The sequence below is a fragment of the Hippocampus comes genome, unplaced genomic scaffold (genome assembly GCF_001891065.2).
Source record: "Hippocampus comes isolate QL1 unplaced genomic scaffold, H_comes_QL1_v1.1 scaffold20, whole genome shotgun sequence".
NCBI classification, from domain to species: Eukaryota; Metazoa; Chordata; class Actinopteri; order Syngnathiformes; family Syngnathidae; genus Hippocampus; species Hippocampus comes.
Genome location: NW_017805462.1, coordinates 359,769 through 374,791, shown reverse-complemented (window position 1 = coordinate 374,791; position 15,023 = coordinate 359,769). Strand labels below are relative to the sequence as shown.

At 48.8% G+C, this 15,023-nt stretch overlaps 3 protein-coding genes across 6 annotated transcripts in view; all 3 read left to right on the top strand.

Moving 5' to 3' along the window:
* The first annotated feature begins 77 nt into the window (after positions 1 to 77).
* On the top strand, positions 78 to 7,944 carry afg3l2 (AFG3-like AAA ATPase 2). Of its 2 annotated transcripts, none has more exons than XM_019874973.1 (17): positions 78 to 297; positions 584 to 668; positions 743 to 805; positions 922 to 1,049; positions 2,047 to 2,199; positions 2,452 to 2,526; positions 3,401 to 3,522; positions 4,604 to 4,880; positions 4,950 to 5,087; positions 5,161 to 5,314; positions 5,795 to 5,902; positions 5,970 to 6,095; positions 6,410 to 6,520; positions 6,591 to 6,706; positions 6,781 to 6,981; positions 7,057 to 7,251; positions 7,328 to 7,567. In XM_019874973.1, exons 1-17 carry the CDS (start codon positions 208 to 210, stop codon positions 7,565 to 7,567), a joined length of 2,382 nt encoding a protein of 793 aa, XP_019730532.1. In that variant the 5' UTR covers positions 78 to 207. The 2 variants fall into 2 exon arrangements, with proteins under 2 accessions (XP_019730532.1, XP_019730531.1); XM_019874972.1 differs by having other exon boundaries at positions 79 to 297; positions 3,398 to 3,522; positions 7,328 to 7,944.
* A 1,129-nt stretch (positions 7,945 to 9,073) lies between these two features.
* On the top strand, positions 9,074 to 13,170 carry puf60a (poly-U binding splicing factor a). 3 transcript variants are annotated; one of them, XM_019874981.1, is made up of 11 exons: positions 9,074 to 9,232; positions 9,574 to 9,736; positions 9,862 to 9,957; positions 10,284 to 10,331; positions 10,430 to 10,591; positions 10,717 to 10,809; positions 10,885 to 11,098; positions 11,179 to 11,336; positions 11,510 to 11,594; positions 11,675 to 11,844; positions 12,316 to 13,170. In XM_019874981.1, the coding sequence occupies exons 2-11, from the start codon at positions 9,608 to 9,610 to the stop codon at positions 12,613 to 12,615; spliced, it is 1,455 nt and encodes a 484-aa protein (XP_019730540.1). In that variant the 5' UTR covers positions 9,074 to 9,232; positions 9,574 to 9,607; the 3' UTR covers positions 12,616 to 13,170. The 3 variants fall into 3 exon arrangements, with proteins under 3 accessions (XP_019730540.1, XP_019730539.1, XP_019730541.1); XM_019874980.1 differs by having other exon boundaries at positions 9,074 to 9,736; XM_019874982.1 differs by having other exon boundaries at positions 9,075 to 9,736; positions 11,675 to 11,829.
* A 677-nt stretch (positions 13,171 to 13,847) lies between these two features.
* klhl18 (kelch-like family member 18) overlaps positions 13,848 to 15,023 on the top strand; it is a 5,195-nt gene continuing 4,019 nt past the window's right edge. The window contains exons 1-2 of the mRNA XM_019874978.1: positions 13,848 to 14,036; positions 14,788 to 14,918. Of these exons, the coding sequence (XP_019730537.1) occupies positions 13,908 to 14,036; positions 14,788 to 14,918 (260 nt within the window). The 5' untranslated portion in view covers positions 13,848 to 13,907. The remainder of the gene's footprint in view (positions 14,037 to 14,787; positions 14,919 to 15,023) is intronic.

Here is a 15,023-nt window from a genome sequence, read left to right as displayed (position 1 = left end):
GAGGCTGTGATGACGCTATTTCCAGCAGGGGGCGCTGCTCACTGCCACTCAGGCTTACTGCAACCGCTTCGAAAAAGATGTGTGGAGTAAACATGGCGGATTGGAACGATTACGGAACACAGATGTCGAACTTCACGAGTACCCCGTGACACCCTCTTCTTAGAGCTACTTTTTGAAGTCTCTGCTGCCGCCTTGGTCCGCGTGACCATGGCCCATCGCTACCTTCGCTTGTCGGCGAGCTGCAGCAACACGCTGCGACTTCTCTTGGCTCCCTCGCCCGCCACCAGCAGGCTACTGGTAGGTCAGGTCCCCCTTCTCATGCTAACTGCTAGCGTAGTGAACCAGCTGACAAATAAGACCGAAATCTTACGAACCACTCCCTTCTCAAACGTCATTAAAACGCAAGCGGGAGTAGGATTCCATGTCACAGTGCATGTGACGTCATAATTTTCAAGTGAAGAGAAGTTCAACCTTGTGTCGGGATCATATTGCACTAAGCTGCTCGTCTCCCTTCACACACCTCTGCGTCTTTGCACGTCTTGTTAACAAAATAATGACTGGTCGCTTATTGTTGGTCGGCCAGGTGTCAAGACGGCTTGCGAGTGGGCGGAGTTTGTTGAGTGAGCTCCTGGTGGCCTGTAGGAGTCTGACCTCCAGACCTCCCAAAGGTTCTTCAGCAGCAGCATCATCATCCCCCCACCCCCCCAAAAACTTGCACTTACGTGTTTGTTTTTCTCTGCAGGCTTTGAGAAGTATTTTCCCGAAAGCGGGAAGAATTCCAAGGAGACTCACTCTCCAGACAAAGGTGACCAACTTGGTCTAATTGTAAAAGCAGACACTGGTTGGGAATCACTGAAGTAATGTAGATGTGAAAAGTAAATATGTCAGCCCTTGTGTCAACTCTTGTTTTTGTGTCGACAGACAACAAAGCTGATGATACTCCGAAAGAGGTGGGGCCGTCTGGAGGGGGAGGAGCAGGCAGTGGTGGAGGAGGAGGTGGAAAGCGAGGAGGACGGAAGGATTCACATTGGTACAGCCGCCTGCAGAAGGTTAGTGCAGTAGGGCAGGGGTCCCCAACCGCCGGTCCGCGGACCGGTACCGGTCCGCAGGGCATTTGGTACCGGGCCGCACAGAAAGAACTTGCCTTAATTCCGTTTTATTTATTTCGGAATACGAAAGATGTTTTATTTTGAAAAATTACCGGATTCTCCGTTACATCCGTCTGTGTCACGCTTGACACACGTCAAGCCACGCTTCTCCGTCACGTGACCGATTCCCCTTAAAAACAAAACACCAGAGCTCGCAAAATGAGTAAAAAAACTGCTGGAGATTAAATGACGGCGGCCTTAAAAGCACGTTCGAGACAACTGGATTAAAGTTATGGCTGAATATTCTGAGATCGCCACAGTAGCACTGTTGCTATTTCCGACATGCTACCTGTGTGAGGAGGGGGTTTTCTGCAGCAACGGCGACTAAAACAAAATTACGAAGTAGACTGGACACACTTGAGGTGTCATTGTCTCCTATTACCCCGAGATGGGACCGTCTGGTTGCAGAAAATCAAGCTCGGGGCTGTGGTGAGTCGTCATTGTCATGCACTTTGAATTTGCGTTGTATCGTATTTTGAAGGCATTAAACATTACCATAGCGATCGGAGTGTTGCGGCCAGATTAGACGCTCCTTGTGTTTATTATTATATTTCGAAAACACCACAGTTTCCATGCAGCTCATACCATATTATTTTGTTGTATTATTTCCGCCACACCTTAAATGCCGGTCCCTGAAAATATTGTCTGACATAAACTGGTCCGTGGGGCAAAAAAGGTTGGGGACCCCTGCAGTAGGGCACCACCAGTTGGACACTGGAACTGACAGCATACAAAACATGCCGCGTGTCAGCCAATCAGGTGAAACACGTGTGTTAATTCTCCTGAAAGTTGGAACAGACATCACATGATCTTAAATGCTGATATCTTTTACAATCAAGCAAGTGATCAACATCCCATAATATAATAAAGAGAAAGAAAATGAGAACTTTGGTTGCAGGGCGACATTCCATGGGATGAGAAGGAGTTCCGGATGTACTTCTTGAGCGGCGCGGCCTTTTGGACTGTCGTGGCCTATTACTTCCTGTTCAGGGATGGAGGCCGAGAGGTCACCTGGAAGGACTTTGTCAACAACTTCCTGTCCAAAGGAGTGGTGAGGGAACGCCGACAAGGACAACATTGATGACGATGATGATGGCAGTGATGATGTCAACGGTGCTGATAACGATGCTGACCATGACGATGATAAAACATTGATAGTGATGACGTTTCTGATGCTAACAATGATGATGATAATGACGATGACAATTACGACAATGACGATACTGATGGTGATGACGGATGCCGATGACAGTACACTAATGACATTTGCGCTGCCGTGCGGCTCCTCATCTTTGTGCCGCAGGTCGACAGACTGGAGGTGGTAAACAAGCGCTATGTCAAAGTGGTCTTCTCTCCTGGGAAGATGCCCATGGATGGGGTGAGTCAGCCATCTTTTCGTCTCTGTCGCACCTGGCTGGTGTTTCCATTGGACGTGAGTCAGACAGCAAGTCTGAGAAGATGCAGATGGAGGGAGCTGGTGGATAAGTGAAAGTCCAATGTTGCTGTGGAAAAAAAAATGTCAAAGCAAGTTGAATGGTTATCAGTGAGACCAAGATGAACCATTTCAAAACCGTTTTCCATCATGGAATGTGCTTGCACAAATCTGCACAGCCTCTGGCGGTTTTGTTTGTACCAGTCGCATTTAAGATCATGTTAAATGGGAATCGTCCCATACAGCCACCATTTAAAGTTCATCTGATAATCCCAAATAAAGTTAAACTTTTCTGAATCCTTGACTGCAAATATGAGGAGCTGCCTCAGTGAAACTTATTTCATGAGGTGGCCTCATCGCCTCCTGGTAGCTTTTCAGATTTGGATGCACGATATGTAAAATAACATCTTCATAACTGAACAAATGGTTACACGAGCTTGGAAAATGCTGAATTTCAAATATAAACAGACAACACTTAACAAATGATGCACCGTATCTTCACGGCCAATTGGTGCACCGTATTAAAAGGCGTAGTGTCAGTTACGGGTGCTATTTCTGGATTTAACATACACACAAGATGCATTGTGTTATTGCACTCCGTCACGGTAAAACGTACGCTAGTTTAAACAATATGGTAGAATGCATGCACATTAGCGTATGTTTTTTAAAAAGGCACCTGCCTTATTAGGCGCCCCGTCCATAGACTTTTACGTGCGTCTTATGGTCATGAAAATACGGTAGTTCAAGTCTGAGTCAAGCACAGTCTTTTCCAAGTTCCAAGGTACCTTCTTAAGTAGGACTGTGTTTGTCCCCGCAGCAGTACGTGTGGTTCAACATCGGCAGCGTGGACACGTTTGAGAGAAACCTGGAGAGTGCCCAATATGAGCTGGGCATCGAGGGTGAGAACCGCGTTCCTGTGGTCTACTCCACCGAGAGCGATGGGTGAGGAACTTTAGCCTTGCATAGCCGTCTACTTGTCAGAGAGCCCCCATCTGAGTGAAACCAATGAAGGCAGCACAATGTTCATTGTGTGGTGCAATTTACATGAGTGGCCACAGCTCTGAGCTCCCTTGCTCTTCAGTGCCTGAGCCATCAAGGAGCACACTCTGCCTGGCTGAGGCCAGGGCCGGAGCTAGTCATTTGGAGATTTGAGGGCCCGAGGCAAACATACAGTAGAGTAGATCAGTGTTTTTCAAACTTTTTTGAGCCAAGGCGCACTTCTTTCATTGAAAAAATCTCGTGGCACACCACTAGCTGAAAATGTGAAGAAGAAAAAAAACAAAAACGCTTATTTTAACAATTAACGTGTTGTTACTAGAGCCGTTTTTAACATTGAAAAATGACGTTGTAACAGCTTGAATTGGAATCAAATGAGCACAAAGAAAAAAAGTATTTTATAATCTTTCATATTTATTGTTTCACTGTCGTCCTGCATTCATGCAGCGCAAATTCGCTTGTCTCTCGTGGTCGAAATACAAGGCAATTGGCTAGCTGTTGCTGCTCCCTAGCGGTATGGGAGGGTACTACACGATTACTTTCTGGGCGATAGACCTCACAGCCATACAATTTGGATATTTTACCGTGGCACACAGGGTTTGAAAAACATTGATCTAGCAGCATACGTAATCTTGATCTTTCTGCCACAGCATCAAAATCAGCTCTATCCTCTGTTAGACGCGCTTTCATTACTTGCACCAAGTTTGCTGTTGGACCAAGATTTAGCAGAAAAAACATCAATATGGAGACAAATACACATTCGTAAAATAATAAACTCAAGCAAATATTACAGACTTTAGTTGTCATGGCAACCTGTTGAAAACAGTACTCGTGCCCGGTACAATAGTAGACATATTTATTTTGCAAAATGAATGGAGGGCCACCCCGAGTCTACATGTGTCCGGCGCACGGGTTGCTGTTCGCGCATCCCTGCTGCAGATACACCTCAAGTTTGATGTGAAGAGTGTGGATATATTGCGCTTTCCGTTACGTCTTGTTGACGGTGTGTCTTTTTTCGGGACATCAGGACCTTCCTCCTGAGCATGTTACCCACCGCCCTCATCATCGGTTTCCTGCTCTTCATGCTACGGCGAGGCCCGGCAGGGGCGGGCCGGCCCGGGCGCGGCGGCATGGGCGGTTTGTTCAGCGTCGGCGAGACCACTGCCAAGATCCTCAAGGACGAAATTGACGTCAAGTTCAAAGACGTAGCCGGCTGCGAGGAAGCGAAGCTGGAGATCATGGAGTTTGTCAACTTTCTGAAGAACCCAAAACAGTACCAGGACCTCGGCGCCAAGATCCCCAAGGTCAGCTCGGGGGACGGGTGGGGAGGTATTGGAGGGTGGCACCATTGACGTTGTCCTCGCCGTCGCCAGGGCGCCATCCTGACCGGGCCTCCAGGCACGGGGAAGACACTCCTGGCCAAGGCCACGGCGGGCGAGGCCAATGTTCCCTTCATCACCGTCAATGGTTCAGAGTTCCTGGAGATGTTCGTTGGCGTGGGCCCAGCCCGGGTGAGCGCTCGCTCGTCTCCGCCCAACCGCTCCACATCTCGCCGGCCGCTCGCTGACCACGCTTCCGACGCAGGTCCGAGATCTTTTCGTCATGGCGAGGAAGAACGCGCCCTGCATCCTCTTCATCGACGAGATCGACGCGGTTGGACGCAAGCGGGGACGGGGAAACTTCGGGGGGCAGAGCGAGCAGGAGAATACCCTCAACCAGCTGCTGGTCGAGATGGACGGTCAGACGGCAATGTTATTTGGGCATTTTCCTATTGTCGCTATTTATGCTGGCGCCTTGACATGCGAGTGACCCCACTTCTGTGTTTTGGGGGAGTTTCTGCTTTGACTTGCGACCACAAACTTGGGCCAGTCCGCCACACGTGGGAGAAAGGGTATCACTCTTTAGTTAGTAGAGTATGACTTCGTAGCTCACACAGGACAGAACCCCTGGTGTGTCTGAGATGTTCGCAAATATGGTGGTGTCGGTCATTTATATTTTTAGGGGTCCTCGTAGTTCCGCTGCATTTTCCAATTGGATTGATCGTGTAGCCTGAAGGTTTTTTTTTAAAGTCTTTGTCAAAACCAGCATCCAAATATTTTCAAAATAAAACATGAGGAAAACGAACCACACAAATGGCTCACACTGAACTGTGCATCCCCCCCCCGACCCCCTCCCCACCCCTAAAAAAACTAGCCTGAAGCAAGTCTGTATGTTGCAGGGTTCAACACGGCAACCAACGTGGTGGTGCTGGCGGGAACCAACCGAGCAGACGTCTTGGACCCGGCGCTACTGAGGCCGGGACGCTTCGACAGACAAATTTACATCGGTATGTGGGAAATGTGCGGGGGTGAAGCGTTGTCGAGCATCGTCGTCAAACCTTGCTGTCGTTTCAGGTCCTCCCGACATCAAAGGACGAGTGTCCATCTTTAAAGTCCACCTTCGGCCTCTCAAGTTGGACTCCGCCACAAATAAAGATGCCTTGGCCCGCAAGATGGCGGCACTCACGCCTGGTTTCTCAGGTAAGGTTAGTATGCACAACTGGAGGGTCAACAGATGTTTTGCCCCCAGAGTGTTGTGGCCAAAATTTGGCAAAACATGAACCCTTTAGTAGACAAGGGACTAAACAATGACAAATAAGAATGAAAGAAAAGACTGCATGCAGGACCACAATTATAAAACAAAGAGGTTGGCGGCTGCTACCAAGCACCCGACTCTTGCAAAGGTGAACAGTTGTCTTCAGCCGTATGCGACTGGCCCCCCAGACACAAACATCTTACTTTGTCACACGACCAAGTTGTAGTCCAAATATAACATGGTAAAGTGTCGTCACCAGGTGCCGACATTGCCAACGTTTGCAATGAGGCGGCCCTCATTGCCGCTCGGCATCTGTGCGACGCCATCGATCAGAAGCACTTTGAGCAGGCCATCGAGAGGGTCATCGGAGGTAAGCGCCGGTCAGGCACCCACCTCATTCAGCCATACGCAGGAACACACCCTCGTCTTTCTTGTTTCAGGCCTGGAAAAGAAGACGCAGGTCCTCCAGCCGGAGGAGAAGAAGACGGTGGCCTATCACGAGGCAGGGCACGCCGTTGCTGGGTGGTTCCTGGAGCATGCCGACCCGTTGCTCAAGGTAGGCCCGCCCGCGCTCGCCAAACCTCTGGCGGTGGTGTTTTGTGAACGTAGTGTGGTGACTGCTGCATCCAGGTGTCCATCATCCCCCGGGGCCGTGGCCTGGGCTACGCTCAGTACCTCCCGAAGGAGCAGTTCTTGTACACCACCGAGCAGCTGCTGGACCGCATGTGCATGACGCTGGGGGGTCGCGTGTCTGAGGAAATCTTCTTCGGCAGGATCACCACGGGCGCGCAGGACGACCTCCGCAAGGTCACGCAGAGTGCCTATGCGCAGGTCAGAGGTCACACAGCGAGTTTCGCCCCGAGCGGCCATGCGACTCCTTCACGACAGGCTTTGTGGCTCACGCAGATCGTGCAGTTCGGGATGAACGCCAAGGTGGGCCAGGTCTCCTTTGATCTCCCACGGCAGGGCGAGATGGTTCTGGAGAAGCCGTACAGCGAGGCCACTGCGCGCCTCATCGACGCCGAGGTCCGTGGCCTCATTGACGAAGCCTACCGGAGAACTCAGCGCTTGCTGAGTGACAAGAAGGCCGAGGTGGAGAAGGTGAGGCTCTGAGCGCGAGGAATCACTCTTCTGTCGTGCGAATTCTTCTGCACGTTCTGGGCTTGTCTTCCTGAAGGTGGCACTGCGGCTGCTGGAGAAGGAGGTTCTGGACAAGAACGATATGGTAGAGCTGCTGGGCAAACGTCCTTTCTCAGAGAAGTCGACGTACGAGGAGCTGGTGGAGGGCACGGGTGGTGAGGACGAGGACACCGCACTGCCCGCCGGCCTCAAGGACTGGAACCGCGAGAGAAACCACAAGGAGGAGAGCCCGGATGAGCAAGTGGCCCGGCAGATCTCTGGTGGGATGCCCTTCTAAATGAAGCGCTGCTATTTCCTCCATCGCAACCAGTTGTCACCACTTCAAAGGAGTTGGAGAAGCTTTGCCACCCAGGGCTACTCTGAGACACTTCTGGAGGACAAGAGGACTTGATTTATTTATGGAACTCAGTGAGCGCCATGCTCATGATAAGCGCTGTTTGCTAATGTCTGCAAATCCTGAGTTGAACACTTATTCACTGGTTACTGCTAAAACCATCTTATATTGGCAACGTGACATGTTTCATAATGTCAATGATCTTTAAGCATTCTGTCCTTCACTACAACATCTTGACATTAGCAGCCGTCAATGGCAGTTCAAGAGATGTGAAAAGGAAAGGGGAAATAAGTGGATTATTAAAATGCTTGTTTCCTGTATTGTGTTTCACACACTAACTCTTGCATCACTCAACACACCCAATGTATGGACGTCACTGTGCGTCACTGTGGTCAATTTCACATGCACATTGAAATATATCAGGGGTGGGCGTGTCAGTGAATCCAGGATGAAAGGCTGCATGTGTATACACATAGATATGTATAAACTCTCTCTCTCTCTCTCTCTCTCTCTCTCTCTCTCTCTCTCTCTCTCTCTATATATATATAAAAAAGGCGAGGTTCACCCTCAACTGGTTGCCACCCAATCACACAACACACAGACATCCAACCCCTCGCAATCACCCCCCCCAAGCACAGTTTAGACCGTTTCATTAACTTACCGTTCATGTTTTGGGAATGTTGGCGGGAACTGTAGTGCCTATGCAGGCAGGGGGAGGACATATACACCTGGGACACAGGGGCCTGTAATCGAACCCCTGACCTCTGTACTGTGAGTTGGTTGTGCTAACCAGTTGACCACTGAGCAGACACGCACACGTTTTTGCAAGGGCTGGGTGGAATCCTTCTATCTCCAAAATCCCCACCAGGAGACCCGACAAAAATGTCATCTTTGTTCAATCGCATTATGACCACATGATGAAATACAGGTAGGCATTGGGTGGGGGACACCAACCCTTGTTTTTGGTGGGGTGACACTTGTCAGCTTATCTCTGTCTTTTTAAGAATTTGACATTGTTTTGTTTTCAATTTCTAATGTCAATTAAACAGATTTTCACTATTCGCAGGCCGGGCTAGTCCCTAAACCCTGAAAAGAATGGGTCCACTGTATTTTACAGTTGGCATATATGAAATAAGAGCTTTTACCCAGAGTAAAAGGATAGATTTTTTTTTTAATGACAATCAAAATGCTATACAGGTTCCAGTCATTCCAGTTTACAGGAATAAGAATTACAATGCACAACGTTGGTAGAATAGTATCAATTAAATAGCATTTACTGTACACGACTACCCAAAAAATAAAGCAGACAGTAAAAAAATAGTTCCCGTTGTACAAAAAGAAATCCGCGCGCTTCATTTGTTAAAATGCCGACATAAATGTCAAATGAGCGAGCTACATTTCGGACGTTTTCTTGCTTTCTTAATTTAAAAGAGCAAAGGAAAGCTGATTGAGAAAGCGCGGCCAGCGGAAGTGACGTAGCCTCCCCTAAAGCTGCTCAGTCACACGAGTGACAGTTGGATGCTTACATTTGGCAAAAATATCAACAGTGGACCGAACCGAACACTCACAGCTAGACACACAGATACAGAACCGGACTGGAGCTCGAGTGTAAGGTGCTAGCCGCGTTTGCAGTAGGAACGTGAAACGCTCTCATTGTGGACATTGTTCCTTCGACGGAAGCATGCTAAGCTAATGCTAACCGAGCCTTCCTGTGTTTGTGTGTGTGTCGTGGACGTTGCGTGCCAACCCATCGTCAACATTAATAACATTCTCAGCTCAAGAAACGGAAGATACGATGAAATGTTTCTGTCGAGACGATGATTATGACACCTGATGACAAATTTGGACTCCTAGCCTCCCCAAAGTTGTGTCACGTTAGATAAAAGTCAAAGTATTCATGCGAAAAAGTTGAAAGTGTTGCTGCAAATCACTTGAATGGCGTCGTCAAGGGTAACGGAGTAAGGCAAGCCAGCGGCCGCTGTGATGCCACTGCGCATGCTTGTCATGGAGAACGGACAAGGCAACACGACCGGCAACACGACCACGACCACAACCACGACGAGGCTTGGCCTGCCGCCGCTCACTTTCGAACAACAGGAGGCGCTGCAGAAGGTAAGGCTAATCAAAGTTGAACAAAGACTCTTAATGATAAATAAAGTACTTCTATTAATTTGATAATTGACCAAATGCATATGAATTGTTGTATCTGTAATCTGATTGGCCGTTTTGCTCTGCAGGCCAAAAAGTATGCCATGGAGCAGAGCATCCGGAATGTTCTGGTCAGGCAGACTATGGCTCAGCAGCAGCAACAGCAGCAGCTGAGTGGACTGCAGGTACACAGATGCGCAATGTCACTTTGACATTACGCACACACCCGCTTGACAGTCGAGTCAACGTCGTCTCCTTGATGACTTCGTTGGTGTTTTTTTCACTTGTCAACAAGTTGTTCGTGCAAGTGTTTGCCTTTGCCTCCAAACATAAGATAACTTTTGCTGCCAACCTCTGCTGTGCCCGCCCCACCCATCCACTGATTCATCCAATCACATTAAGTTTGTAACTTGATGTACCACTGCATTAATTTTTCAGCATCGGCCAACAGATGAGTTAGGACACTTGTGTTCATGCTTGTTCTTTGTGTGTGTGTGTGCGTATGTGTCAGATGGCCTCTTTGTCGGTGGGTTTAGGAGAACTTTCTCCTCTGCAGTCAGTAAGTCATCACTTTATTTTTTTTCTTGAGCGTCATTGAAAAGTGCTCACATCTTCTTTTTGGGACGCGAGCTAATGTGGTGGTGACTTGCTGTTGAGGTGGCGGCTCAACGCCAGCGCGCCTTGGCCATCATGTGCCGCGTCTACGTTGGCTCCATCTACTACGAGCTGGGCGAGGACACCATCAGGCAGGCCTTCATCCCCTTCGGACCCATCAAAAGCATCGACATGTCCTGGGACTCTGTCACCATGAAGCATAAGGTCAGAGGTCACAGCTAACATGCAGCATAAAGTTCTCATTCTAAATTCTCATTCAGTTGTTCATTGGTGCATATAGCATGCATGTTGTATTCGTCAAAATGTTAAGTTAGCGTTTGTTTGTTCAGGGTTTTGCCTTTGTGGAATACGAAACGCCGGAAGCGGCTCAGCTGGCTCTGGACCAAATGAACTCTGTCGTCCTGGGAGGGCGAAACATTAAGGTTGGCTCGAGGTCAACGTTTGTCACCGTCGTAGACCACGACCGTGTCAAACAATCGACTCCACACTTTGAACAGGTGGGCCGGCCCAGTAACATCGGGCAGGCCCAACCCATCATCGAGCAGCTGGCGGAGGAAGCGCGCGCCTTCAACAGGATCTACGTGGCGTCCGTTCATCGCGACCTGTCGGACGGCGACATCCGGAGCGTCTTTGAGGCCTTTGGGAAGATCAAGTCATGCATGTTGGCTCGCGAGCCCACCACGGGACGCCACAAAAGCTACGGCTACATCGGTGAGATGTGACGCCATGCCACGCCATGCAAAGAGACGCGACGTGCGTCCGGCACTGACGGCTTTTGAGTTTCACTCCAGAGTACGACAAGCCCCAGGCAGCCGTCGACGCAGTGGCCTCCATGAACCTATTTGACCTGGGCGGCCAGTACTTGCGAGTTGGGAAGGCCGTCACGCCGCCCGTGCCGCTCATCACTGCCTCGGGAGGCCTGGCTGCGGCTGCCAACTTCACTGCCCAGGTGAGTCCTGATGATGTCATCATCTGTTAGGGCTGGGCCGTTTTGGAAATTATAATAACAATCACCATTATTTTGATTTGGATTGAAATGACTCCTGATAAAAATACATAAAAAAATAAAAAAATAATTAATTGGCTTCAAAACGTGACTGTGTGCCATGGTGCTGCTTTCAGGATCCAGTGGGCGCGTCAGTGCTAAGAGCGCTGGCTGGTCTTCCGCAAGGCGTCATGGCGGCTCAGGCTCCGGGCGTCATCACAGGTGGGAAGCCTTCAACCTTGCCACCTCTGCATCATGCCCCGCCCACTCCCTGGCTCCAGAATGTGATGTCAATGTTTCAGGCGTGACCCCAGCTCGAACAGGACTGCCTCAAGTGGCTCTGGTCAATCCCGTCCTGGCCACGCCCCCTGCCCTGAGGATGGATGAAGAGCAGCACCAGGGAGCGCCCTTGGACGCGAGTAAACCGACTGACGGACACCAAGACATTAACAAGATTGTACGCAATCACAAAGTAAAAAAAAATATATATTCCAAAGCTCGTCTCATGGACACTGTGGACGCACTTACTGTTGGAATACTTTGAGATACTTGGGATTAATTTTTGTTCTACTTTTAAACTATATTCGGTTGGTATGGGATTACGCGTGGCATTATTTTGAAATATACTGGAGTGTCATTACCCTTTCGACTACTTTGGGGCTAAATTGAAATTACTTTTGGATTACTTTGATCATCCTTTGGGAGCGGGTATGGGTTGGTACTTGGACTGTTCTGTAATATTTAAGTGCTTTTGCGGTTTTGTGCCCTCAGTCACGTGTGATGGTCCTGAGAAACATGGTTGGCCTGGACGACATTGACGACTACTTTGGGGCTAAATTGAAATTACTTTTGGATTACTTTGATCATCCTTTGGGAGCGGGTATGGGTTGGTACTTGGACTGTTCTGTAATATTTATGTGCTTTTGCGGTTTTGTGCCCTCAGTCGCGTGTGATGGTCCTGAGGAACATGGTTGGCCTGGACGACATTGATGACCACCTGGAGGGTGAGGTGACGGAGGAGTGCGGCAAGTTCGGCCAGGTCAAGCGAGTGGTCATCTACCAGGAACGGCAGGGAGAGGACGCCGATGCCGATGTCATTATTAAGATCTTCGTGGAGTTCAACCACACAGCCGAGATGAACCGAGCGGTCCGGGCTTTAGACCGCCGCTGGTTCGGCGGTCGCAAGGTGTCAGCCGAGGCCTACGAACAGGAGCGCTTTGAGAACAATGACCTGTCGGCGTAGACGCGCGCCGACAGCAACCTGTCAGCGTGGACGCAAGTCAAGGGTGCCCTATGAACGTTGACGCTAACCAGCGGCATCCCGTCAGCGTAGAGGCTCGCCAGTGGCCACCTATTGATGGTAACAATTGCCAACGGCGACCGATTGCGGGAAACACCAACCAACAACAACCCCTTTGAGACCTGTCAGTGTGGACACTGATCGAGCGCTGTCAGCAAAGATGCCTCGAGTACTGCGACGAGCCAGCGTAAGGTCCCGTTTGGGTTTGAGAATCAGAATTGGGACTTGAATGAGCAGCGAAATGGCCACGCACGGTCAAGCCAATCCTTTTTCAAGCTGTACCTTGACGAGGACAGGAAGTGGACGTGAAGAACGTTGACGATATCTATCAGCCGTCTTGAATGCGCTCACCATTGTGACCTTTCTTGGCAATCACACAGCTGTGCTCCCACGTGACATCAGCTGACTTATGACAACTTTGTTTGAGCCTCAAAGACTGCCCACAAACATTTTGTAAATGTTTCTCTTGGTTTTATATTAAAACAAAGAAAATGAGCATACTTGAGGGGTCACTTTTTTTTTGTTTGTTTTTTTGCTCATGATGCTGACACGGGAGTGCAATCTGATATGGTGGCACTGACAGAAGAGCTTATGCTACAATGAGAAATGTGATTGGTGCAGGATCAGCGCCAGTGAGTTTGATGGTGGAGAATGACGGATGCCCGTTTTGACGTTCTTGTGACCTCGTGAAACGTCAGCAGTCCTGTGACAATCTAAGTATGCTTAGAGCACTGACTAATGCTGCATTTGAGGAAGGTGGGAAATGGGATTTTTCTGATCTCTGACCAGGAATGGAAAGGAAAGTGCACTTGAACACAACTCTGAACTGAGAGGTCAGTTTTCGACATAGGAAAAAGAAAGGACCCTGACTTCACCTACCGGCTTCAGTCTGACATCACTTGACAAGTTTTACATTAATTTCAGATAATATACTTTGAATGGTCGATACAAACAGTGAAGTTGGTTCTTTGGGAGGCTCTCATAACTCCATAAAAGGATCCTATCTGGTAACAGTGTTTTTTTTTTTCATGAAAAAAAACACAAGTTGTCAGTAACAATGGCAACATTGGATGGCTGCCCTCTCGCATCAGCTGGGAGGGGCCATGGCGAGTCCATTCGTGACGATGATTGACCTCGCAACTTGTTATTCTTTTGGTTTGAAGGGCAAGCGAAAGTGGTTCCGGTGTGCTACGGCGGCTCGGAGGGCTGCAGGCTCGCAGTTAGCGACGCTGACGATGGGAGAGGTGGTTTGCGAGGAGCTCGAAGATTTAGTCCATTTTTCAGTGCACGACCTGCCGGGCAGAGGTTATGTCGTCATGGAGGAAATTCGACGGCAGGGGAAACTCTGTGACGTCACGCTCAAGGTACAACCTAAACGATTTCGCACGGCAACCGTCAAAGTATCCGCAAGCTAGTTTAGCCTAGCATTTAGTGCTGAGCTCATGCTAACTGGAATTAAGAGCGGCTTATTTTTGGCCGGGGTGCCACCTTATGATTAAATGTTCAATGTATGTTCTTGTCATCACAATACGCTAGACGCTAGCTGACCTTTGACCCACTGTACAATGAAAGCATTGGATTGTCAGTTGAGTGTTTGACACTGGAGGTTCTACGAGAGTGAATGAACATTATTGGTTGTCAAATTGAGTTGTGGGGCGTCTGCAAAATAATTCTGAAACACGTATTGAAAGTTGCACGTGCATAAGACTACCTAACTCATCCAAAGTTGTTACAGTCTTATCATTCCCAACCAAATGACTGTCAAAATGCTGACTTTGCTTGATTTGGCCACTTTAACTTGTGGTCCTCGATAGCTCCCTAAAGTGTCCACTCAACATGACCGAATTATTGCAAACCGTAAAAAAAAAGTGTTGTGCCACCACTATCAACAAGTACAGCAAGTTCCATTAAAATCACAATATGCTCCGTTAAAATTTTGTATTGACCCAAATGTGACACGAGTGACCACTGTTTTATTTCATTTGGTGACGGTTCTTTCTTTCAGTTGGGTTCTGATTATTAATTTTGGGGTACTTATTTACAAGCACTGAACCGATGAATGCAAGTGATGTCAACGAGATGGACTTTCTTACGGTGGATGAATGTATTCTACAGGCGGGGGAGCACAAATTCAGCGCCCACCGCATCGTGTTGGCGGCCTCCATCCCTTACTTTCATGCCATGTTCACCAATGACATGGTGGAGTGTAAACAAGATGAAATACTCATGCAAGGAATGGACCCCAGGTACAGCGAACTGATCTGACACGGCTTGACAGCGCACCAAACAGCGCAAGACTGCTTTCAACAAGTTGTGTGTGTGTGTGTGTGTGTGTGTGTGTGTGTGTGTGT